A 27,787-nucleotide genomic window follows, 5' to 3' on the forward strand; every position below is an offset into this window, starting at 1 on the left:
TAATTTTTGGTTTACATTATTTTCATAGAATATTACTCTGCTTTCTAATTCTTACTCTTTTTTAAATTTTAGGGCGTATTTAACTTCAGTGGTACCTATGTTGGCACTACTCAAATTATTCCATTTATAATAAAAAACAAAGGTATAACACGTGCCAGAGTGGAATTTAATCTACAAGACTTTGAATGTTTTTCTCTGGACTTCCAACGTAAATTAGGTATATTTTTTATACTATATTAATACTCTTTTAAACAGTTTTAAGTTGCTTTAAGGTACGATTTTGAAAAATACTGTAAGTCAAGGGCAATTGTTCTTAAATGTTTTTAATTACTCAGTGCATGCTTTTCTTATGGGTTATACTCTATAACTCATCATGGTTTTATTTCTGGAAACATACCAATATTAATATAAGAATATTTTGCTAATGCATAACATATAACTATGCTTATGAGTTGATTTAATATAGTTAAGACTGTTATGTCTAAGTATATATTATAAATGAAAATGAAATTATTAATTGCTAATTTTAATTGCCCAAGAATTTCAGGTAAATGTCTGTGGAGAGCTATCTGTTTACTCATATATTAAGTATCTTTATGTCACATTAAGTTTAAATGATAGGCACTTCTTTTTTTTTTCTTTTTTTTTTTTAAGTTTTTAATGTATTTATTTGGGAAGAGAGAGCACAAGCAGGGGAGGGGCAGAGAGAGAGGGAGAGAGAAAATACTAAGCAGGCTCCAAGCTGTCAGCGCAGAGCCCAATGCAGGGCTTGATCTCACAAACTGTGAGATCATGACCTGAACTGCAGTCAAGAGTTGGACACTAACTGACTGAGCCACCCATGTGCTCCAAAAGATAGGTGCTTCTATAAAGACATTTCATTTGTTTACTCCAGTGGTTGGCACAGTAAGGCCTGTGGCTAAATCTGGCCTGAAATGTGTTTTTATACATAAAGTTTTATTGGAGTACAGACCCACTCATTTGCTTGCATATTATTTATGGCTCCTTGCATATTATAATGGCAGAGTTGAACAGTTGTGATAGAAACCATATGGCTTGAAAAGCCTACAGTATTTAGTATCTGGACCCTTACAGAAAAATCTTGCCAACCATTGGTTTGGCCATTTCTTCTTCCATAAATATTTGTTGAATACCAATTATAGGCTAGATACTAGGCTTTGAGTCTTTAAAGAAAAGAAATTTTCTATGTTCTTAAGAAGTGAACAGTAAGTTTATCAGTCAGGGTCTCAGTAGTCAACAGATCACTCATTCAAAGGGTTTAACTGAAGAGAATTTAAGGAAGGAATTTATCTATGGAGGTCGGAGTTGGGTTAAAAGAAATCAATAAGGGGGGACACCCGTGTGGCTCAGGTCATGATCTCATGGTACATGGGTTTGAGCCCGTGTCAGGCTCTTTGCTGACATTTTGGATTCTGCACCCTGCTTTGGTTTCTTTCCCTCTCTCTCTCTGCTCCTCCCCCGCTTGTGCAATCTCTCACTCTCCCAAAAATAAATAAACTTAAAAAATCAACAAGGGATGGAAGCTACTACTACCTCCACACCTGAAGGAGTAAGAGGAGGCAAGATATTACTGGAGCCTCATGATCAGTGAAACTATGAAAGAGGGACCAACTGATAAGAGCTTTAGCTGTAATGGAGTGCAGTGATTGCCAGAACGGTGGCCAACGCAGTAAAGACATGAGAGCATAAATACCCCCTACCTTCTGACATCCCACTGCTATGTCTCCCTGTGGTTGAACCGAATCAGAGGCAGAAGAACAACGGGGTCTAGCTGAATCGACCTGTAGAATTCAGGACAGAGCAGTACAGAGCAAGATGGCTCTAAGTGATAAATGAAGACCACCTATAACAGGACAGCTGGACAGAAAATCAGGTTATTACCATATAGCATGGCAGATGCTATAAGACAAGGCAGTACATGATGCTAAGGGAGCATATGTCAGGAAAACTCGTTGAGAATCAGTAGTAAGGAAAGATTTCTTGGAGAAGCTGATGCCTAATCTGAGTCCTGAAGAATGAGGAGGAGATACACAAGAAAAGGAGATATGTGAACGAGTGTAAGCAAAGGCCTAGAAATGAGTTAATATGGCAAGTAGTTCAGGATGTATACAGCATGGAGGAACTGGACTGCACAGGCAAGTGAGACCCAGGTTACTAAGGATCTTTTCTGGACTTTTATCCTCGAGGTTAGGCAGCACCATTAAAGGATATATTATCCAGGCAGTGGTGTGATTTAGGCTCACATTTTGCTAATTTTTCTTTTGAAGCCAAGTTGAGAATGGGCTGGGGGAACATGTGGGAATGAGAAGGGCAAGACCAGAGGGAGATTAGCGAGGGATTGTGGCCCTACATGTGAGAACTGATGAAAGCCTGAACACAGGCAGTGGTGCTGGAGATGGGAAGGAAGGGAGTGCCACGGTCCTGAGATATTACAAATACTCTGACTTTGTTACCGTGTGGACACAGGTATTAGGGAAGAGGAGCAAGGCTCCAGTGTTTCCCGGCTTTTGGTTGTAAGAGGTAGGTGACTGGAAGTACACTTCATATCTGATGTAATATAGAAGGAGGATCAGGTTTAGGTGAGCATGCTGTGTGAGGACACTGTGCCCTAGCTCAGGAATGATTACAGTAGGCAGTTGGAAATACATATGAAGTCTATATATTTTTTTCAGTCTCAATATTGTGACTTCAGTTGCTTAACACTTTACTCTTGCCCTCTGCCTCATATACTCTCATGCACCTTGTTCAATGGATCACAGACCCTTCGCTCTTCTATAAAGCTAGCCTGCAGAGGGCATTTGTTTCTACACTTTGGCCTTAGCCCTGGGTCCAGCCTCCCTTCTAGGCCACTGCTTTATCTTTTCCAATTTTCCCTTGCCTCCAAGCTTTTCTCCTCATACCTTTTTCAGAGAGTGGTCTCCTTAAAGCAAGGATCTTATCACATCCGTCCTCTGCTCACAGAGTTTTGCTGGGGGGCACCTGGGTGGCTCAGTCGGCTAAGCATCTGACTCTTGATTTCTGCTCAGGTCATAGTCTCACAGTTTGTGAGATTGAGCCCCGCGTCAGGGTATCACAGCACGGAAACTTCTTGAGATTCATTCTCTCTCTCTCTCTCTCTCTCTCTCTCTCTCTGCCCCTCCTCTGCTGGCGTGCATGTTTTCTCTCTCAAAATAAGTAAATGAACATTAAAAAAAAAAAAGTTTTGCTGGCTTCCTGTTACCAATAGCAGTGATTCTTAGCAGCAGGCTGCTGACACAGTCTAGGAGTACTTCCCTTGATCTTAATAATTATTAACAATTTACAATAAAGTTTATACTTAAAGTGTTCTGAAAAATGTATGCTGTTATTATTAAGTATTTGACCACATAACTACCCTTCTGCAACAAATTAGACTTGGTTTTTCTCATGGTCATTTCACAATTAATGGATAGAGGACTTAAGGGAGAGGAAGTGTTGAGAGCCATTTAGGTAGGACTGCACCTTGTCTTTCCAGTCATCTTTCCCCTTGTAGGTTCCAGCCTCTCTCTCTCTCTCTCTGCTGTAGCCATACTGTGTTCCATATTTCCTTCCAGTGGCCCTGGGTTCCCTTCTCCTAGGATGCTTCTTCTTCTGTTCCTGGTGCCTGCGATCCCACCACTTTTATAAATTAGCTTCAGCCTTACAAGTCCCTAGGAGTCATTAACCCCATCCCCATTCCTGTCCAGTTGGTTGAAATTATTTTTTTAATCTTTACTCACTTAGGACATTGTGTAAGTCTCATTATAGTACTAACAATTTCTGTCTTGTATCAAAAAGAGCTGTGTACCTGTTTGACTCCCCTACCACACTGTGAGTTCTTTGAGGTCAAGGACTATGTTTGTAAGTTTTCTTTTCTACTAGACTTACCCAATATGGTGCTGTGTACATTATAGGCACTTAAGAGATACTTTTTGAAGCTGTCTTGCATTATTGCATTTCATAAACTATATGTTAATAAATATTACAATGATATTTATGAAAATTTATTTTTATTGTATATATTCCTAATATATTTATGAATATTTATTCCTCTGTTTTTATTATATTTTCTGTCTTCTAGATATATACTCATTCTAGGTGGGTACTCTTTCCTGTATAATATGTATATCTTTTCCCACATTACAAACAGTGCTGGTGTTAATACACACTCCATGGCCTTTTCAGTCATTTAATGGTTTTTACGTTATACATCAAAGTGAGTGAAATTGAATAAGTTGAAGGAGAGTGCAGTCAGTGAGTTATCGAAGTTCTTTTCCTGACAGGTGATTGAAATAATTACCATTCCTTGGGTTAATCAGAAAACTCTAGGGAGAAAAAAGGATTTTTAGAATTGTTTAGTGAGGACAGAGGTTCTACTGGAACAAACATTTGATCTTTCAGGAACTTCTTTTAGAAATTTATTTAAGTGGTTTTAATTATTGACCCTGAAGTTTGCATTATTATTTGACAGTTGTTTCTTTATCTTCACCTAATGCTTTCGTATCTAGAGTGATTCCATTTTGTCAAAGAGTGACCTTGTATAAAATTCTTCTTTTCTTCTTTGTGGACCCTTGGAGCCATCAGGAGGAGGTCTGGGTCTTCGCTGCTCTGTCTTTGCTGGAGAATGAGACCTTCACTTTCTTGGATCTACGATTCGGTCCATTATCTGACTTTGACCTTCATTCCTTTCTACATTCATCTGAATATGACTGTGATACACTGCTTCGACTTTGGAGGTTTTTAAAACTGGGTTTACCGTCCCTTTGCTGATTAAATATGTTTGTTCCATTTTTGAATGTCAGTTTGGCTGATTAGAACCACGGTATTAGGAGCAATTTTTTTTTTTTTTTCTGAAATTTATTGACAAATTGGTTTCCATACAACACCCAGTGCTCATCCCAAAAGGTGCCCTCCTCAATACCCATCACCCACCCTCTCCTCCCTCCCACCCCCCATCAACCCTCAGTTTGTTCTCAGTTTTTAACAGTCTCTTATGCTTTGGCTCTCTCCCATTCTAACCTCTTTTTTTTTTTTTTTTCCTTCCCCTCCCCCATGGGTTCCTGTTAAGTTTCTCAGGATCCACATAAGAGTGAAACCATATGGTATCTGTCTTTCTCTGTATGGCTTATTTCACTTAGCATCACACTCTCCAGTTCCATCCACGTTGCTACAAAAGGCCATATTTCATTTTTTCTCATTGCCACGTAATATTCCATTGTGTATATAAACCACAATTTCTTTATCCATTCATCAGTTGATGGACATTTAGGCTCTTTCCATAATTTGGCTATTGTTGAGAGTGCTGCTATGAACACTGGGGTACAAGTGGCCCTATGCATCAGTGCTCCTGTATCCCTTGGATAAATTCCTAGCAGTGCTATTGCTGGGTCATAGGGTAGGTCTATTTTTAATTTTCTGAGGAACCTCCACACTGCTTTCCATAGCGGCTGCACCAATTTGCATTCCCACCAACAGTGCAAGAGGGTTCCCGTTTCTCCACATCCTCTCCAGCATCTATAGTCTCCTGATTTGTTCATTTTGGCCACTCTGACTGGCGTGAGGTGATACCTGAGTGTGGTTTTGATTTGTATTTCCCTGATAAGGAGCGACGCTGAACATCTTTTCATGTGCCTGTTGGCCATCCGGATGTCTTCTTTAGAGAAGTGTCTATTCATGTTTTCTGCCCATTTCTTCACTGGGTTATTTGTTTTTTGGGTGTGGAGTTTGGTGAGCTCTTTATAGATTTTGGATACTAGCCCTTTGTCCGATATGTCATTTGCAAATATCTTTTCCCATTCCGTTGGTTGCCTTTTAGTTTTGTTGGTTGTTTCCTTTGCTGTGCAGAAGCTTTTTATCTTCATAAGGTCCCAGTAATTCACTTTTGCTTTTAATTCCCTTGCCTTTGGGGATGTGTCGAGTAAGAGATTGCTATGGCTGAGGTCAGAGAGGTCTTTTCCTGCTTTCTCCTCTAAGGTTTTGATGGTTTCCTGTCTCACATTTAGGTCCTTTATCCATTTTGAGTTTATTTTTGTGAATGGTGTGAGAAAGTGGTCTAGTTTCAACCTTCTGCATGTTGCTGTCCAGTTCTCCCAGCACCATTTGTTAAAGAGGCTGTCTTTTTTCCATTGGATGTTCTTTCCTGCTTTGTCAAAGATGAGTTGGCCATACGTTTGTGGGTCTAGTTCTGGGGTTTCTATTCTATTCCATTGGTCTATGTGTCTGTTTTGGTGCCAATACCATGCTGTCTTGATGATGACAGCTTTGTAGTAGAGGCTAAAGTCTGGGATTGTGATGCCTCCTGCTTTGGTCTTCTTCTTCAAAATTCCTTTGGCTATTCGGGGCCTTTTGTGGTTCCATATGAATTTTAGGATTGCTTGTTCTAGTTTCGAGAAGAATGCTGGTGCAATTTTGATTGGGATTGCATTGAATGTGTAGATAGCTTTGGGTAGTATTGACATTTTGACAATATTTATTTTTCCAATCCATGAGCAGGGAATGTCTTTCCATTTCTTTAAATCTTCTTCAATTTCCTTCACAAGCTTTCTATAGTTTTCAGCATACAGATCCTTTACATCTTTGGTTAGATTTATTCCTAGGTATTTTATGCTTCTTGGTGCAATTGTGAATGGGATCAGTTTCTTTATTTGTCTTTCTGTTGCTTCATTGTTAGTGTATAAGAATGCAACTGATTTCTGTACATTGATTTTGTATCCTGCAACTTTGCTGAGTTCCTGTATCAGTTCTAGCAGACTTTTGGTGGAGTCTATCGGATTTTCCATGTATAATATCATGTCATCTGCAAAAAGCGAAAGCTTGACTTCATCTTTGCCAATTTTGATGCCTTTGATTTCCTTTTGTTGTCTGATTGCTGATGCTAGAACTTCCAGCACTATGTTAAACAGCAGCGGTGAGAGTGGGCATCCTTGTCGTGTTCCTGATCTCAGGGAAAAAGCTTTCAGTTTTTCCCCGTTGAGGATGATGTTAGCTGTGGGCTTTTCATAAATGGCTTTTATGATCTTTAAGTATGTTCCTTCTATCCCGACTTTCTCAAGGGTTTTTATTAAGAAAGGGTGCTGGATTTTGTCAAAGGCCTTTTCTGCATCGATTGACAGGATCATATGGTTCTTCTCTCTTTTTTTGTTAATGTGATGTATCACGTTGATTGATTTGCGAATGTTGAACCAGCCCTGCATCCCAGGAATGAATCCCACTTGATCATGGTGAATAATTCTTTTTATATGCCGTTGAATTCGATTTGCTAGTATCTTATTGAGAATTTTTGCATCCATATTCATCAGGGATATTGGCCTGTAGTTCTCTTTTTTTACTGGGTCTCTGTCTGGTTTAGGAATCAAAGTAATACTGGCTTCATAGAATGAGTCTGGAAGTTTTCCTTCCCTTTCTATTTCTTGGAATAGCTTGAGAAGGATAGGTATTATCTCTGCTTTAAACGTCTGGTAGAACTCCCCTGGGAAGCCATCTGGTCCTGGACTCTTATTTGTTGGGAGATTTTTGATAACCGATTCAATTTCTTCGCTGGTTATGGGTCTGTTCAAGCTTTCTATTTCCTCCTGATTGAGTTTTGGAAGAGTGTGGGTGTTCAGGAATTTGTCCATTTCTTCCAGGTTGTCCAATTTGTTGGCATATAATTTTTCATAGTATTCCCTGATAATTGTTTGTATCTCTGAGGGATTGGTTGTAATAATTCCCTTTTCATTCATGATTTTATCTATTTGGGTCATCTCCCTTTTCTTTTTGAGAAGCCTGGCTAGAGGTTTGTCAATTTTGTTTATTTTTTCAAAAAACCAACTCTTGGTTTCGTTGATCTGCTCTACAGTTTTTTTAGTTTCTATATTGTTTATTTCTGCTCTGATCTTTATTATTTCTCTTCTTCTGCTGGGCTTAGGCTGCCTTTGCTGTTCTGCTTCTAGTTCCTTTAGGTGTGCTGTTAGATTTTGTATTTGGGATTTTTCTTGTTTCTTGAGATAGGCCTGGATTGCAATGTATTTTCCTCTCAGGACTGCCTTTGCTGCGTCCCAAAGCGTTTGGATTGTTGTATTTTCATTTTCGTTTGTTTCCATATATTTTTTAATTTCTTCTCTAATTGCCTGGTTGACCCACTCATTCGTTAGTAGTGTGTTCTTTAACCTCCATGCTTTTGGAGGTTTTCCAGACTTTTTTCTGTGGTTGATTTCAAGCTTCATAGCATTGTTGTCTGAAAGTAAGCATGGTATAATTTCAATTCTTGTAAACTTATGAAGGGCTGTTTTGTGACCCAGTATATGATCTATTTTGGAGAATGTTCCATGTGCACTCGAGAAGAAAGTATATTCTGTTGCTTTGGGATGCAGAGTTCTAAATATATCTGTCAAGTCCATCTGATCCGATGTCTCATTCAGGGCCCTTGTTTCTTTATTGACCGTGTGTCTAGATGATCTATCCATTTCTGTAAGTGGGGTGTTAAAGTCCCCTGCAATTACCACATTCTTATCAATAAGGTTGCTTATGTTTATGAGTAATTGTTTTATATATTTGGGGGCTCCGGTATTCGGTGCATAGACATTTATAATTGTTAGCTCTTCCTGATGGATAGACCCTGTAACTATTATATAATGTCCTTCTTCATCTCTTGTTACAGCCTTTAATTTAAAGTCTAGTTTGTCTGATAGAAGTATGGCTACTCCAGCTTTCTTTTGGCTTCCAGTCGCAGGATAAATAGTTCTCCATCCCCTCACTCTCAATCTAAAGGTGTCCTCAGGTCTAAAATGAGTCTCTTGTAGACAGCAAATAGATGGTCTTGTTTTTTTATCCATTCTGATACCCTATGTCTTTTGGTTGGCGCATTTAATCCATTTACATTCAGTGTTATTATAGAAAGATACGGGTTTATAGTCACTGTGATGTCTGTATGTTTTATGCTTGTAGTGATGTCTCTGGGATTTTGTCTCACAGGGTCCCCCTTAGGATCTCTTGTAGGGCTGGTTTAGTGGTGACAAATTCCTTCAGTTTTTGTTTGTTTGGGAAGACCTTTATCTCTCCTTCTATTCTAAATGACAGACTTGCTGGATAAAGGATTCTCGGCTGCATATTTTTTCTGTCTAGCACCCTGAAAATCTCGTGCCAATTCTTTCTGGCCTGCCAAGTTTCAAAAGAGAGATCAGTCACGAGTCTTATAGGTCTCCCTTTATATGTGAGGGCACGTTTACCCCTTGCTGCTTTCAGAATTTTCTCTTTATCCTTGTATTTTGCCAGTTTCACTATGATATGTCGTGCAGAAGATCGATTCAAGTTACGTCTGAAGGGAGTTCTCTGTGCCTCTTGGATTTCAATGCCTTTTTCCTTCCCCAGTTCAGGGAAGTTCTCAGCTATGATTTCTTCAAGTACCCCTTCAGCACCTTTCCCTCTCTCTTCCTCCTCTGGGATACCAATTATGCGTATATTATTTCTTTTTAGTGTATCACTTAGTTCTCTAATTTTCCCCTCATACTCCTGGATTTTTTTATCTCTCTTTTTCTCAGCTTCCTCTTTTTCCATAACTTTATCTTCTAGTTCACCTATTCTCTCCTCTGCCTCTTCAAGCCGAGCCGTGGTGGTTTCCATTTTGTTATGCATTTCGTTTAAAGCGTTTTTCAGCTCCTCGTGACTGTTCCTTAGTCCCTTGATCTCTGTAGCAAGAGATTCTCTGCTGTCCTGTATACTGTTTTCAAGCCCAGCGATTAATTTTATGACTATTATTCTAAATTCACTTTCTGTTATATTATTTAAATCCTTTTTGATCAGCTCATTAGCTGTTGTTATTTCCTGGAGATTCTTCTGAGGGGAGTTCTTCCGCTTGGTCATTTTGGATAGTCCCTGGCGTGGTGAGGACCTGCAGGGCACTTCCCCTGTGCTGTGGTGTATAACTGGAGTTGGTGGGCGGGGCTGCAGTCAGACCTGATGTCTGCCCCCAGCCCACCGCTGGGGCCACAGTCAGACTGATGTGTGCCTTCTCTTCCCCTCTCCTAGGGGTGGGATTCACTGTGGGGTGGTGTGGCTCCTCTGGGCTACTTGCACTCTGCCAGGCTTGTGATGCTGGGGATCTGGCTTATTAGCTGGGGTGGGTAGGCAAGGTGCTCGGGGGCAGGAGGGGCAGGCTTAGATCGCTTCTCCTTAGGTGATCCACTTCAGGAGGGGCCCTGTGGCAGCGGGAGGGAGTCAGATCCGCTGCCGGAGGTTTGGCTCCGCCAAAGCACAGATTTGGGTGTTTGCGCGGAGCGAGCAAGTTCCCTGGCAGGAACCGGTTCCCTTTGGGATTTCGGCTGGGGGATGGGTGGGGGAGATGGCGCTGGCGAGCGCCTTTGTTCCCCACCAAACTGAGCTCTGTCGTCAGGGGGCTCAGCAGCTCTCCCTCCCTTTGTCCTCCAGCCTTCCCGCTTTCCGAGCAGAGCTGTTAATTTATGACCTCCCAGACGCTAAGTCGCGCTTGCTGTCGGAACACAGTCCGCCCAGCCCCTCCGCTTTTGCAAGCCAGACTCGGGGGCTCTGCTTGGCCGGCGAGCCGCCCCTCCGCCCCGGCTCCCTCCCGCCAGTCCGTGGAGCGCGCCCCGCCTCGCCGCCCTTCCTACCCTCTTCCGTGGGCCTCTCGTCTGCGTTTGGCTCTGGCGACTCTGTTCTGCTAATCCTCTGGCGGTTTTCTGGGTTATTTAGGCAGGTGTAGATGGAATCTAAGTGATCAGCAGGACGTGCGGTGAGCCCAGCGTCCTCCTAAGCCGCCATCTTGCCGCCGGAAGTCTTAGGAGCAATTTTTTAACCAACAGCAAGTTTATGAAGCCCTGCACAGATACTTTAGCAACTGCTTTTTGATTGTTATAGACATGCTTATGAGGTTTCTCAAAGTTTCATTTTCCACATTTAACAGTGGTATTATAGATATGTATCTGACTTAAAAAAAATGTTCTTTTTTATGTCTTTTAGGGCATTTCACAGACCCTGCATTTCCTGACATATATTCTCTGGAGGTAGAGGAAGGGACATCTCTGGAATGTGGCATAGCATTTTCTCCCAAAGAAGTATGTTCAGCTTTCTATTACTCATTTTACTGGGGAGTAGTGGAATTAGATAATCCTAACTCAGAAGCTCTCAAAGGTCATCTAAGCTCTTTTTGTGGTGGGTCTTTTTCTTACTTGTAAACATGCCTTGGTATACCTTTTAATTCGGTAAAATGATTACTAGAGCTGTCTGGCTCATGCTTCCAGAGTCTCATGAGGTACAGAAAACACATACAAGGAACCTAGGGTCTCAGTTACGTTCTTTACAAAGTTCAGTATATGGCATGTTATGAAGGAAAGTTGAGGCTAACCCCCAAATCATTTATATTTGAGCTAGCATGTGCTTTGTACTTACATTTAAATGTACTTACATTTAAATGTTTAATGCTTTTAGAATCACTACTTGAAATTACCAAAGATGTGCTGTGAGGATTTAAGAGGGGTTCCTATGATTCTGGTTCTTTTTATAGTATCCCTTGATGTTTAGTAATTTCAAAACAACAAACAAAATCAAAGAAAACACCTTTCCTGGAATATGCCCAGGAACAAGGGGTACCACTGGCAAAATTTCAGGAGCCATTTCTCATATATTTTTACTTCAGAAGTTTTGCAACAAAAGTGCCAGGAGAGAGCTTCTTGCTACTCTCAATGTGAGAAGTCATGTTGATGGGGTTCTTGAGCACATGGCTAAGAATTGTTAAGACATCTTTGGTACAAAAAGGTGATTTTATTAAAGCACGGGGACAGGAACCGTGGGCAGAAAGAGCTGCACTGGGGTTGTGAGGAGTGACCGATGATAGACTTTTAAGTTAGTATGGGTTAGGGATAGTATAAGTTTCTAGGGAATTTGAAAGCAAGGCTTTCAGGACCTTGAGGGGCTAGCTACTGTTATGATAAGGTTACTTTTAGTCTTTAATAAAACAAAAACATTAAGGAAGTCAGGCAGCCATGAGTTGCTTGAGGAAGGTCACACTCTACATGTTTCAGGTGTCTGTCAGTGAGCTGCATGCTATAAGGAGATTTAATTTAAGCTAAGTTTCTCTTGCCTTTGTTTCCCTCACCAACATTGCTGTATCCTCCTAAACAAGAATCAGACTTCTCTATGGCAGTTAGAGTATAAGACTCTTATGTCAAAACACTTTTTATTCCAGCATGACTAGCATGATGCCTTGTACCCAACAGGTATAAAATAGAAAGAACTAAGCAAAAATAATAACACAGTTAGAAAGTGTGTTGAATGCAAAGTACTATCTTTAATGATCCATTTTTTAAAAAATGTTTATTTCTGAGAGAAAGAGAGCAAGTGGGGGAGGTGCAGAGAGGGGGGATGTGGATCTGAAGCAGGCTCTGTGCTGACAGCAGAGAGCCCTATGCAGGGCTCGAACTCACAGACTGTGAGGTCATGACCTGAGCCTAAGTCAGACGCTCAGTTGACTGAGCCACCCAGGTTAGGTGCGCCTAATGATCCATTCTTAGTAATGTCACTGAAGTACGGTTTCCTGAGATTGAAGTCATATTTTAAGAACAATGATGGCTGTCATGTAGCTTTCAGGAGGAAAAAGAAAAGAAAATGTGAAGACATGGTTAGATTTAAGAAAATGCTAGAGATTAATTTTGCTTTTTTTTTTTAATGTTTATTTATTTTTGAGAGGAAAACAGCACAAGTGGGGGAGGGGCAGAGAGAGAGAGAGGGAGACAGAGAATCTGAAGCAGGCTCCAGCCTCCCAGTTGTCAGCACAGAACCTGAAGCGGGGCTGGAACTCATGAATCCTGAGTTCATGATCTGAGCCGAAGTCGGACCCTTAACTGACTGAGCCACCCAGGAGCCCCTAATTTTGCTTTTTTAAGTAAAGTACATTAGTTGGGATATTTTTTGTAGGTTTTGTGCACATGTGATTCACATGGAATGATATTGTCTACAGAGTTCACTCTTGTGTCTTTTCTAGTTTTAGGCAAGCGTAGTGAATGAGGTAGCAAAAGCTACTTTTCTGACATTAGAGAAAATGAAATTTTTCATCTTAAACACAACACTAAGTATACTCAGATGCATACTATACTATATTTGATTTCCATAGGTTTGGTAAAGTAATTATTCATCTACATTAGTGAACAGTGATATTTAGATAGTTTTACTTTTTTGGAAGAAAATTTTTTTATTTTTTAAAATTGAAGTATAATTAACATACAGTTTTATATTAATTTCAGGTGTACGGTATAATGATTTGATAATTCTATACATTACTCAGTGCTCATCACGATAAGTGTACTCTTAATCCCCATCACCTATCCCCCCACCCACCTACACTCTGGCAACTGCCAGTTTGTTCTCTAGATAGCTACTTTAAAAAAAGGTTTTTGTTGTTGTTTATTTTTGAGAGAGATAGAGTACAAGCAGAGGAGGGGCAGAGAGAGATGGAGACACAGAATCCAAAGCAGGCTGTAGCTTCCGAGCTGTCAGCACAGAGCTTGACACAGGGCTTGAACCCATGAACCATGAGATCATGACCTGAGCCAAAGTTGGATGCTTAACTGACTGAGCCATCAAGGTGCCTTTCTAGATATGTACTTTTTAGTAAGGTTATCAAGAGGAGAGAGACCATCTTTTCTTTATTTGAAAATTATCTTGCAAATACTTTTCTTTGGCCTACTTTAGGCTATTAGAAAATAACAAAGTATAAATATTATTTAGATTTTTATCTTTTCAGCAGAGGACTTTGAAGTTCATGAAATATTGTCAAGGTATTTCTAATTTGTCTTTCTAATTCAGACAAAAAGCATAATTAACAAGTGATTTGAAGAGATTCAGAAGATGTTTATCTTTCTCATTTTTAGAGTATTCTAATATCTACTCAACTCTCATATACACTAACCATTTGCAAGTTTTGCCAGCATCAACTTATATTTTAATCTGGTGTGTCGATGATATTCTCTTCCTGCTTATTAAAGTTTACTGTCAAAGTTAAATGGGAAGTTTAGAAGAGTGGAGAGAAAAAAATAAACAATAAATAAATCCTACTACTTAACAATGACCTCTGATTATATTTAGAGCTCTGTTTTTCTTCCTTTTCCTCTATCTATATTTTTGTATTTCTACATCTATAATTAGAATGAAATAATACAGCTCAATACTTTTTGAGCTGTTTGTTATATTTTTAGAGTTTATTTTTTAAGAGAGAGAGGGCGAGCATGTACAAGTAGGGGAGGGGCAGAGAGAAGGAGAGAGAATCCCAAGCAGGCTCTGTGCCATCAGTGCAGAGGCTGATGTGGGCTTGAACTCACCAACTGTGAGATCATGACCTGAGCTGAGATCAGGAGTTGGGTGCTTAACTGACTTCACCACACAGCCACCCCTCTTTATGAACTATTTATAATCTGTATTTTTTACTCAGTGTATCAATTAAAATGTTATGGATAGCTTTTTGTGTCATTAAGTGTTCTAAATACAATTTCGGTTTTTAGGGATGATCTATCCTATTATTTAACGGCTATATCATGTTATAGTCACTTAACTAATCCTTCTTACTCTACCCTTAAGATTTTTTCCGTTGTTTGGCTTTATGAATGATACTGTAGAAAACATCCTTGTAGATAAATGTTTGCTTTCACATTATTTATTTTGATTATATCTTTCCAGAAGGAGAATAGGTGGGTCAAACCCTATGTACATATTTTAGGCTGTTGATATGAATTGCCAAGTTGATCTCCAAAAAAGGTTATACCAAGTTATATTAAACCATAGTAACAGTGTAAATGTTGCTCTTTGTCTTTATTTGCACAACTAGGTTGCATCAATTATATATGCATGTACATATAATATTTTACCAATCTGATAGGTGAAAGATCATTTTAAATGGCATTTCTTGGATTCTTCGCATATAACAAACCCCCCTAACACAGTAGTGATTTATTTGCTAACAGTTTGGCCTGGTTGATACTGTTAAAATTGTTTTAGCTCTCTGGTGGGATAAGTGGCCTCTATTCTTTTCTTTTTAAAATATTATTGGCTATTTTTCACTTTTATTTTTCCTGATAAACTTTGGAATCATTTTCTCAAGTTTATAGCTACAAGTTGTATAGGAATTTTGATATGTGTTGCATTAAATTAATAAAAAAATTACAGGGACGTCTGGGTGGCTCAGTCAGTTAAGCATCCAACTCTTGATTTCGGTTCAGGTCATGATCTCATGGTTCCTGAGATGGAGCCCTGCACTGGGCTCTGCGCTGACAGTGTGGAGTTTGCTGGGGATTCTCTCTCCCCCTCTCTCTCTGTCCCTTCCCCGCTTGTGTGTGCACACAGGCACGTGTGCACTCTCAAAATAAATAAACTTAAAAAAAATTACAAGGAAGTGATGTCTGTATAAAATTGAGCTTCCTATTCAGAAATAAGATAAGCCTTTTTATGAAAGTGTTTTATGCTACTCAGCAAAATTTTGAAATATTTTGAAGTAATTTTTCAATGCTGTTTCATGCACTGTAAATGGTTTTATGTATTTTGTGTTCTTAAATTTGAAAATAATGGTGAGTTATAAAACTGTCTATTTTTAAACTTCAAGTATTTTTAATTATTTTTTCAATTTATTTTACACTTCTTAGGAATACTGTAATAGACTGCAAAATTATTGTCTTTTCCAATTAAATAATTATAATTTTTACCTATTTTTCTTCCATTACATTGTTTAGAATTTCCAGAACAAGGTGACATTATTTTCTTGGCTTATCTTATTCCTAGTTTTCTGTGAAGCAACATACTGTTTTAAGCCCGTGTTGGGAAATATCTTTCTAGTACTAATTTAAAATAAATTTTAATCCAACATAGATGTAGATTTTTTTTTATCTAGTCAAATATCTTTATGCCATCAACCATATTATTATTCAAAGGAGGAAAATGGTTTGATATGTAATTCAACAATTACATTTGTAGCATTAGTATATTTTTTTGCACCCATCAGACAATCAGTAAGTACCTATTCAATAAATAAATTAAAATGCAGTGCATAAACCTGCACATTCATTTCTGAGAGCTTATTCTCTTTTTTCTTTTGGATAGTTAGAATTGACATTAATGAGGAAAGGGGATGTGCATTTTAATTATTGGCACATATATCCACATTGCCACAGTAAATGTGTATCAATTTATATTTCCATCAATAATCATCATTCAACAAATATTTATTGCACACCTACTAGCTACCTGGCCTTATTCTTGACCTTGGAGTTATAGTAGAAAACTTTCATCCTAATGTAGCACCATGCTGTCTTTTCTTCACATCTTCTTCTTTATACTGGGTATTATCATTTGCTAATGTAAAACACACATGTGACAGAAATCCAGTGTATCTTTTTTTTTTTTTTTTTGTCATTTGTGCTTTTTGATGTCATATCTAAGAAGCTGTTACCTAACCTAAGTCATAAAGGTTTTTATGTTTGCTTCTGGGAGTTTTATTATGTTAGCTCTTATGTTTAGGTCTATGATTCTTTTTTTTTTTTTTTTTTTTTGAGGGAGAGTGAGAGGGAGGCAGGGGCAGAAGGAGAGGGAGAGGGGGAATCTTAAGCAGACTCTACACCCAGTGCAGAGCCTGACATGGGCTTGATCTCCCAACTTACCATGAGATCATTACCTGATCTGAAATCAGGAATTGGGTGATTAACCGACTGAGTCACCCAGGCATCTGTATGATCCATTTTGAATTATTTTTGTGTATGATGTAAGATAAAAGTCTAGTTTCATTCTTTTGCATGCAATGTCCATTTGTTCCAGGAGAATTTATTTAAAATATTATTTTACCCCATTAAATTGCATTGGAACCCTTGTCTAAAATAAAAAATGGGGCACCTGGGTGGCTGAGTCAGGTAAGCGTCCAAATTCAGCTCAGGTCATGATCTCACAGTTCGTGGGTTTGAGCCCTGTGTCTGGTTCTGTGCTGAAGGCTCAGAGCCTGGAGTCTGCTTTGGATTTTGTGTTAACTCTCTCTCTGTCCCTCCTCTGCTCATGCTCTCTCTCTCTGTCTCAAAAATAAATAAACATTAAAAAAATCTTTTTAAAGTGAGACATCGGATTTCAGAAAAATAAAATCAGTTAAACATAAATATAAGTGTTTATCTGTGGAGTTTCAATTCTGTTCCACTGATCTAGATGTCTTATTCCAACAACACAATGTCTTGATTAGCATAGTAATTTTGTAGTAATTTTTGAAATTGGAAAATGAGAGCCCTTCAACATTTTTGGCAAATTTGTGTCCTATGAATTTCCATACGAATTTTAGAATTACCTTTCCAATTACTACAAAAAAGTCCAGCTTGGATTTTGATAAGGATTGTGAAAAATCTATAAATCACTTTGGGGAGTTTGCCATTTTAACAATATTAAGTCATCTAATTGATGAACATGGGATCTCTTTGCATTTATTTAGGTCTTTAATTTCTTTCAACATTGTTTTGTGGTTTTCAATATACACATTTCCCACTTCTTTATTTCATTTTTAATATTTTAATGCTATTGTAAATGAGATTTTTAAAAATTTTATTTGCAAATTTTTCATGTTAAGTGTATAAACAATTGATTTTAAATGTTGACCTAGTATTTTGTAAATGGTTTGTTAGTAGATTCCTTAGAATCTTAGAATTTTGTGTCCACCAGAATATGATTTTTGTAAATAAAGAAAATTTTACTTCTTCCTTTCCATTCTGGATTCCTTTTACTTTTTTCCTCCCTGATTTCTAGAACCTCCAGTATAATGTGGTTTAGAAGTGGTGAGAACAAACATCTGAACTTGTTCCTTGGTATTAGGAGGAAAACATCCATCTTTCACCTTTAAATATGATGTTAGCATCTTTTGGGGGTAGATTTTTTTTATCAGGTTGAGGAAGGTACCTTCTATTCCTAGTTGAGGATTTTGATCACGAAAGAAAGTTGGCTTTTGTCAAAAAATTTGGCATCTGTTTTGATGATCTCGATTTTACCCTCTATTAATATGGTGCATTATATTGATTGATTTCTGTATGTTAAACCAACCTTACATTCCAGGGATAAATCCCACTTGATCATTTTACTTGGAGTATAATCCTTTTTATATATTGCTGCATTCAGTTTCCTAAATATTTTCTTGAGGGGTTTTGCATCTGTGTTCACAAGGAATATTGGTCTGTAGTTTCCTTCCTTCAGCTGTTTTTGGTTTTAGTATCAGTAATATTGGCTTCGTAGAATGAGTTGAGAAGTGTTCTCTTCTAATTTTGAAAGAATTTGTGAAGGATTGGATTGTAAATCTTCATAATATAGTGGTACATTTCTCCATTGAAGTCCTCTGGTCCTGGGCTTTCCTTTGTCATATCTATTTTAAATTACTAATTCATGTATTTGCTTGTTATATACCTATTTAAATTTTTCATTTATTTTTGAAATTACGGTAATAATCCTTTAATTGATAATTATATAGTACTTAGAGTTTATAAAGTTCTCTCATATCTAATATCACTTTATTTCCACATGAATCCAATAATACAAGCATCGAGACCTTAGATTTTCCTCCCCCCCTTCTCCAGTCATACAAGCTGATGCACAGCCAGGCTAAGTGACTTGTTAAAGCTCCCTGCTGTTGAGCTATAGAGCTTGAATAATATAGTGTTATATCCTCAGCCTCCTGACCACTGTACCTTCATGATACCATGTTAGGAATCCAAACATGGTGAAGAATAATACATCTTCCTTTAGCCAATGGACACAAAATTTTTGTATTTAATCTTTAGGTTTTATTAACTTTTTTCCTAGTCATTAGCACTCAAAATCTTCAATTTTATAAAGTTACACTCATCAAAATGTCAATTACTATTTTTATGTGATCTCTTTTCTGTTCCATTTTCTATATTTGTAGGAAGAAATTTGCAGTCACAATTAGTTTCTTCTGGGATTAAATTTATTTGGGGGATAATTTCTAGATACTTAACTAATTATGTCTACAAGGGTATCTATAGAAGCAAATAAAATAAAAACCCACAATACAATGGAAAAAAAGAAAAGAAATTGATATTTGTCAGGATTTTGTAAAGTTTGGGGAAACATTATCGTGAAATAAATATGCATCTGTATAAGACACCTCAAAAAATTAAAGTCTTGTCACTGGTGGTGGCTTGATTTTATCATTTGATTTAATATATCCATCATCCCAGTTCTTAAGCATGAATAGCATTTCTGTATGAGATCAAATCATGGGCAGACTTTAAAAAAGTAATTTTGCATATATTCCTCTTAATGAAAATTTATAGCATGCAGAACAAAAGGAGAGTTTCTCTTGTTTCTAATTCTTCAATTCTTCATTAGTGTTGACTTTTAGATTTCGTTTCCAGATTTCAGATGAGTTTCCTCTGACTTAGGTCCCACTTTGGATGGAGCCTCTTGCATGCTCATCTAATTTCCTGTTGTTCATTCTGAAATGACCTGATATTCCTTTAGTATTTATGTTTTCTCACTTGGGAACTTTGTGATTTGCTCTAATCAGTTCTCTGACTTCCCTTCAGAAAACTAAGACCAGTAAGTTTCCCCTACTTCCCCTGCCCCCTGTTATCTATATCTTAATAGTTTTCTCTTATACTTCTTCCAGGCAAGTTTCCCTGTTTTTTTTTTTTAATTGAGATATAATTGGCATATAATATGTATTAATTTTAGGTGTACAACATAATGATTTGTTATGTGTATATATTGAGAAGTGATCACCACAGTAAGTTTGGTTAACACCTATCACCTCATATAGTTACAGGTTTTTTCCTTGTGATGAGAACTTGTAAGATCTATCTTAGCAACTTTGAAGTATAACAATACAGTATTGTTAATAATAGTCCGCATTCTATACATTATATTCGCAGGGCTTATATTGTATGTAACTGGAAGTTTGTATTTTTTGACCACCTTCAGCCACTTAATGGGTGAAAGTGGTCAAATTTTCTGTTTCTTCTTGAGAAGTTTTATCTAAGTTATCTAATTTGTTGGTATACAGTTATTTGTGATGTTCTCTTACTATTTTTATTTTTGTGGGATAGGTAATGTTCCTTCTTTTATTTCTGACTTTATTTTAGAATTGAGTCATCTCTCTTTTCATCTTGGTCAGGCTATCTAAAGGTTTTGTCAGTTTGGTTAATATTTTCAAGATTCAATATTTGGTGTAGTTGATTTTCTGTACTGTGTTTGATTCTTTCATATATTTCCACTTCATCCTTTATTATTTACTTCCTTCTGTTTACTTTGGTTTCAATTTGCTTTGTTTTTGCTTTTTCCTTTTTTTTTTTATGATGGAAGATTAGGGTATTGATTTGAGATCTTTCTTATTTTTTTATGAAGGTTTTATAGCTCTACATTTCCCTCTAAGCACTGTTTTACCTGTATTAAAGTTTTGATTTGTTGCATTTTCATTTCTGCTCATCAGAGTGTTTTGCAGTTTCTTTTGTAAGTTTTCTCCTTGACCCATTGGTTATTTAGGATGTGTTGTTTAATTTTCATGTATTTGTGAATGTACCAGATTTCCCTGTGTTATTGATTTCTAATATAATCCCATTGTGACTTGGGACTATATATTATTTAAATAAATATAAATTCATTGAGGCTTGTTTTATTACAATCTATATAGATTATTTCCCTATGTTGAGGTAAACCTAAAACCACTAAGAGAGTTGAAAATGATTGCATCTGGATTTTATATGTGTTTAGTGTGTGTATGTGTGCAAGTATATGATGGTGGAGAGAATGGAATGGCAATTTTCAATATAAGCTTTGTGGGATTATTTTTGTTTTATTTTTTTCAAATCTATACTCTTGTAATTGTGATAAAGATAGTAACTCACAATAAAAACTAAATAATCCTTTTTGTGACAAGTTAATATTTTAAAGCATCATGTCTTTCTCCTACCCAATGCCTGCATCTTGTATGTACACAGAAATATGCAAACACACAGACACACACACACACACACACACACACACCTACACACAGATATTCTTCAACAAGAAACTAAGGAAAAGAAGAGAAAGAAACTACTTTGTGCAGTAATCTGTACACTTTTAAGTATGTTAAGATAAATTTATATATTTTCTGAGTAAGTCTCTATCATGATTTTATATTTTTATTAGTGGAAGTATATACAGTGTTTTTAATATCATCATTCATCTACAAAAGCATTTTAAGTTAAGGGTCACTAAAAATTAGAGAAAGATAAAATCCAATTTAAGTTTGTTACATGACGTTTTGGGATGATGCATATGCAATTTGGTATTTTCATTTATTGAGTTCAGTTTGCTATTTAATACTGCCAACAATTAAAAACTTAATCTATTTAAAAAAAAATAACATTTGTTTTTGAGAGAGAGAGAGCAAGAGAGAGAGAGCGAGACAGTGTGAGCAGGGGAGGGGCAGAGAGAGAGGGAGACACAGAATCTGAAGCAGGCTCCAGGTTCTGAGCTGTCAGCACAAAGCCCGACGTGGGGCTCAAACCCACGAACCATGAGATGATGACCTGAGCCAAAGTCGGATGCTTAACCGACTGAGCCACCCAGGCACCCCCTTATTAATCTGTTTCTAATGTTTAGATTGTGGCTCTTCTAGGATTCCAAAAATTTATTGTAAAACTAAAATAAATTATATGTACTTAGTTCTTTAGTGTGCCACACATTCCTTAAGATTTTGAATTATTCTGCCTTTACTGGGTATTTTAAAGGGGGATTTACTTAGTGTATTGTAATGAAATTCAGTGTACCACTGAGAAGAACATAAAAAAACCCTGCAGAGTCGGTATACCCTATGAGATTTTGTTCCATAAATTTGTGCCAGTGAGGCACATTGATTATCTGGTTTCTAATCATTTCAGATATTCTCCACTATAGCTAGCTGTAAGTTATCTTTGAGTCTGCATGTGTGTGCGTGTGTGTGTGCGTGTGTGTGTGCGTGTGCAGATGTAAATAGTCAATGGATGCTCTGTTGGTTGACCTGTGTAGCAGCCAAATGTAAAACCAGCAATTAGGGGCTTGATTTCATTCTAGTTGTATCTGTTCTGTGCCTATACCGCACCAGATTTGGGTACAGTTAACGGTGCTGGGGGGCAATTATAGGTGCATTTGGCATCTTTGACTAGAATGGCTTATTTAGACTGTCATTTGAGACCCTTCTTTCGTTGCGGTCCAGTCATGTGTCTTCTGGGCCAATGTGTAGAGTTGTGTTCCCTTATGTGGTAGTCACTAGCCATTTAATTAAATGGATATTTAAATTAAATTTTAATTAAAGTTAGATCAAATTAAAAATTTATTAACTCAGCCAAAATAACCACATTTCAAGTTCTCAGGATCCGCACATGGCTATTGGACAGTGTAGAACTTTTCCATCTTCTCAGAATGTTGTATGTGATAGCACTGGTGTAGATCTTTCCTGGTTTTTACTCTTACGTTTCCTGACGTGAAAGCCCAGGTTCTCGTCTCTGGAACAGGCTAATCTATAGTGGCTTGGTTGCTCTGAAGCTCTCATTTGTCCTGCTCTATATTTGCCCTAAAACTCTTGAAAATGAGGGAGAATTGTTCAGTGTTTTCAGTTTTCTTCTTTCCACCAACCTTTGTCTTTTGAGGATATGCCACCTTTGGGTAAACTTTCGTAGTGGTTATTCTGGATTTACAATCATTACAGGAAGCTAGGATGATCTTTTCAGGATTAAAAGAGAGGACATTTGAGGAAGATGGTGGTGTAGGAGAATGCTGGGCTCACCACGTCTAGCTGATGATCGCTTAGATTCCACCCACATCTGCCTAAATAACCCAGAAAACTGCCAGAAGACTAGGAGAACGGACTCTCTGGAGCCAAGCGTAGACAAGAGGCCCATGGAAGAGGGTAGGAAGGGTGGAGAGGTGGTGTGCACTAACGGACTGACGGGAGGGAGCCAGGGCGGTGGAGGGGCAACCCGCCCTGCAAGGCAGAGCCCCCAAGTCTGGCTTGCAAAAGCGGAGGGGCTGGACTGCATGAGTTCTGACACCCAGCAGGACTTAACATCTGGAGTGTTAAAAGTCAACAACTCTGCTCTCGGGGAGCGGGGAGGGTGACAACACTGGGAGGGAGAGTTGTTGAGCCTGGGAAGACAGAGCTCAGCTTGGCAGAGTAACAAAGGTGCTGTAAAGCACCATCTCCCTCTCCCATCTTCCAGCCATAATCCCAAAGGGAATCAGTTCCCATCACCAAACTTGCTTGCACCATGCAAACACCAAACACTGCTTCTGTGGATCCATCCCTCTGATGGGTCTACCTCCTTCCTGGTGCTGCAGGGCCCCTCCCACAGGGGACCACCTATGGCAAAGCAAGCTATGCCTGCCCTTCCCGCCCCTGTGCACTTTGCAGATCCACCCCGGCTGATACGACAGATCCAATTGAAGCAGCACCACAAGCCTGGCAGTATGCAAGGAGCCCAGACAAGGGCCACACCACTCCACAGTGAGTCCTGCTCCTGAGAGAGGGAAGATAAGGTACATACCAGTCTGACTGTGGCCCTATCGGTGGGCTAGAGACAGACATGAGGTCTGACTGCAGCCCCACCCACCAACACAAGTTACTCCATACAGCACAGGGGAAGTGCCCTGCAGTTGGGAGCCACCCAAGGGACTACCCAAAATGACGAAATGGAAGAATTCTCCTCAAAAGAAACTCCAGGAAGTAGCGACAGCTAATGAATTGATCAAAAAACATTTAAGCAATATAACAGAACAAGAATTTAGAATAATAGTCATAAAATTAATCGATGGGCTTGAAAAAAGCATAGAGGACAGCAGAGAATCTATTGCTACAGAGATCAAGGGATTAAAAAATAGTCATAGGAAGTAAAAAATGCTATAAATGAGGTGCAAAATCAAATGGAGGCAGCCATAGCATGGAATGAAGAGGCAGAGGAGAGAATAGGTGAATTAGAAGAAAAATTATGGAAAAAGAGGAATTTGAGAAAAAGATAAAAAAATCCAGGAGATGAGGGGAGAATTAGAGAACTAAATAATGCAATCAAACGGAACAATATCTGTATCATAGGAATTTCAGAAGAAGAAGAGAGAGAGAAAGGGGCTGAAGGTGTACTTGAACAAGTCATAGCTGAGAACTTCCCTGATCTGGGGAAGGAAAAAGGTATTGGAATCTAAGAGGCACAGAGAACTCCCTTCAGACATAACTTGAATTGATCTTCTGCACGACATATCATAGTGAAACTGGAAAATACAAGGATGAAGAGAAAATTCTGAAAGCAGCTAGGGATTAACAGGCTCTAACTTACAATGGGAGACCAATAAGACTAGTGGCAGACCTCTCTACTAAAACATGGCAGACCAGAAAGGAATGGCAGGAAATCTTCAATGTGATGAACAGAAAAAAAATGCAGCCGAGAATCCTTTATCCAGCAAGTCTGTCATTCAGAATAGAAGGAGAGATAAAGGTCTTCCCAAACAAACAAAAACTGAAGGAATTCATCACCACTAAACCGGCCCTACAAGAGATCCTAAGGGGGATTCTGTGAGTGAAATGTTGCAAGGACCACAAAGTACCAGAGACATCACTACAAGCCTGAAACCTACAGATATCATAATGACTCTAAACCCATATCTTTCAATAATAACACTGAATGTAAATGGACTAAATGCTCCAACCAAAAGACATAGGGTATCAGAATGGATAAAACAACAAGACCCATCTATTTGCTGTCTACAAGAGACTCATTTTAGACCTGAGGACACCTTCAGATTTAAAGTGAGGGGATGGAGAACTCTCTCTCATGCTAATGGAAGTTAAAAGAAAGCTGGAGTAGCCATACTTCTATCAGACAAACTAGACTTCAATTAAAGGCTGTAACAAGAGATGAAGAAGGGCATTATATAACTGTTACAAGGTCTATTCATCAGGAAGAGCTAACAATCATAAATGTCTATGCGCCGAATATGGGAGTCCCCAAATATATAAAACAACCACAAACATAAGCAACCTTATTGATAAGAATGTGGTATTGCAGGGGACTTTAATACTCCACTTACAGCAGCGGATAGATCATCTAGACATAGGATCAATAAAGAAACAAGGGCCCTGAATGATACATTGGATCAGATGGACTTGACAGATACATTTAGAACTCTTCATCCCAAAGCAACAGAATATACTTTCTTCTTGAGTGCACATGGAACTCCTCCAATATAGATCACATACTGGGTCACAAAATAGCCCTTCATAAGTATAAAAGAATTGATATCATACCCTACAGCTTTTCAGACCACAATGCTATGAAACTTGAAATCAACCACAGGAAAAAGTCTGGAAAACCTCCAAAAGCATGGAGGTTAAAGAACACCCTACTAACGAATGAGTGGGTCAACCAGGCAATCAGAGAAGAAATTAAAAAATATATGGAAACAAACGAAAATGAAAATACAACAATCCAAACGCTTTGGGATGCAGCGAAGGCAGTCCTGAGAGGAAAATACATTGCAATCCAGGCCTATCTCAAGAAAAATCCCAAATGCAAAATCTAACAGCACACCTATAGGAAATAGAAGCAGAACAGCAAAGACACCCTAAACCCAGCAGAAGAAGAGAAATAATAAAGATCAGAGCAGAAATAAACAATATAGAATCTAAAAAAACTGTAGAGCAGATCAATGAAACCAAGAGTTGTTTTTTTGCAAATATAGTCAAAATTGATAAACCTGTAGCCAGGCTTCTCAAAAAGAAAAGGGGGATAACCCAAACAGATAAAATCATGAATGAAAATGGAATTATTACAACCAATCCCTCAGAGATACAAGCAATTATCAGGGAATACTATGAAAAATTATATGCCCACAAACTGGACAACCTGGAAGAAATGGACAAATTCCTAAACACCCACACGCTTCCAAAACTCAATCAGGAGGAAATAGAAAGCTTGAACAGACCCATAACCAGCGAAGAAATTGAATCAGTCATCAAAAATCTGCCAACAAATAAGAGTCCAGGACCAGATGGCTTCCCAGGGGAGTTCTACCAGACGTTTCAAGCAGAGATAATACCTATCCTTCTCAAGCTATTCCAAAACATAGAAAGGGAAGGAAAACTCCCAGACTCATTCTATGAAGCCAGTATTACTTTGATTCCTAAACCAGACAGAGACCCAGTAAAAAAAGAGAACTACAGGCCAATATCCCTGATGAATATGGATGCAAAAATTCTCAATAAGATACTAGCAAATCGAGGGGCGCCTGGGTGGCGCAGTCGGTTAAGCGTCCGACTGCAGCCAGGTCATGATCTCACGGTCCGTGAGTTCGAGCCCCGCGTCGGGCTCTGGGCTGATGGCTCAGAGCCTGGAGCCTGTTTCCGACTCTGTGCCTCCCTCTCTCTCTGCCCCTCCCCCGTTCATGCTCTGTCTCTCTCTGTCCCAAAAATAAAAAACGTTGAAAAAAAAATTTAAAGATACTAGCAAATCGAATTCAACAGCATATAAAAAGAATTATTCACCATGATCAAGTGGGATTCATTCCTGGGATGCAGGGCTGGTTCAACATTCGCAAATCAATCAACGTGATACATCACATGAATAAAAGAGAAGATAAGAACCATATGATCCTGTCAATCGATGCAGAAAAGGCCTTTGACAAAATTCAGCATCCTTTCTTAATAAAAACCTCAAGAAAGTCGGGATACAGGGAACATACTTAAACATCATCAAAGCCATTTATGAAAAGCCCACAGCTAACATTATCCTCGATGGGAAAAACTGAGAGCTTTCCCCCTGAGATCAGGAACATGACAGGGATGTCCACTCTCACCGCTGTTTTTTTGTTTTTTTTTTTTTTACGTTTATTTATTTTTGGGACAGAGAGAGACAGAGCATGAACGGGGGAGGGGCAGAGAGAGAGGGAGACACAGAATCGGAAACAGGCTCCAGGCTCTGAGCCATCAGCCCAGAGCCTGACGCGGGGCTCGAACTCACGGACCGTGAGATCGTGACCTGGCTGAAGTCGGACGCTTAACTGACTGCGCCACCCAGGTGCCCCGTCACCGCTGTTGTTTAACATAGTGTTGGAAGTTCTAGCATCAGCAATCAGACAACAAAAGGAAATCAAAGGCATCAAAATTGGCCAAGATGAAGTCAAGCTTTTACTTTTTGCAGCTGACAGGATATTATACATGGAAAACCCGATAGACTCCATCAAAAGTCTACTAGAACTGATACATGAATTCAGCAAAGTCACGGGATACAAAATCAATGTACAGAAATCAGTTGCATTTTTATACACTATTAATGAAGCAACAGAAACACAAATTAAGAAACTGATCGCCTTCACAATTGCACCAAGAAGCATAACATGCCTAGGAATAAACCTAACCAAAGATGTAAAAGGTCTTTGTGCTGAAAACTATAGAAAGCTTATGAAGGAAATTGAAGAAGATATAAAGAAATGGAAAAACATTCCGTGCTCATAGATTGGAAGAATAAATATTGTTAAAATGGCAATACTACCGAAAGCTATCTACACATTCAATGCAATCCCAATCAAAATTGCACCAGCATTCTTCTCGAAGGTAGAATAAGGAATCCTAAAATTTGTATGGAACAACAAAAGACTCCGAATAGCCAAAGTAATTTTGAAGAAGAAGACTAAAATAGGAGGCATCACAATCCCAGACATTAGCCTCTACTACAAAGCTGTAAACATCAAGACAGCATGGTATTGGCACAAAAACAGTCACATAGACCAATGGAATAAAATAGAGACTCCA

The 27,787-nt window shown here is 38.5% G+C and overlaps 1 protein-coding gene across 1 annotated transcript in view; it reads left to right on the top strand.

Moving 5' to 3' along the window:
* Positions 1 to 27,787, top strand: part of CFAP47 (cilia and flagella associated protein 47) — a 566,656-nt gene that overhangs the window by 86,319 nt on the left and 452,550 nt on the right. Inside the window, exons 20-21 of the mRNA XM_047844880.1 lie at positions 73 to 217; positions 10,972 to 11,066. Coding sequence (XP_047700836.1) covers positions 73 to 217; positions 10,972 to 11,066 — 240 coding nt within the window. The remainder of the gene's footprint in view (positions 1 to 72; positions 218 to 10,971; positions 11,067 to 27,787) is intronic.

The sequence above is a fragment of the Prionailurus viverrinus genome, chromosome X (assembly GCF_022837055.1).
Source record: "Prionailurus viverrinus isolate Anna chromosome X, UM_Priviv_1.0, whole genome shotgun sequence".
Classification (NCBI taxonomy): Eukaryota; Metazoa; Chordata; class Mammalia; order Carnivora; family Felidae; genus Prionailurus; species Prionailurus viverrinus.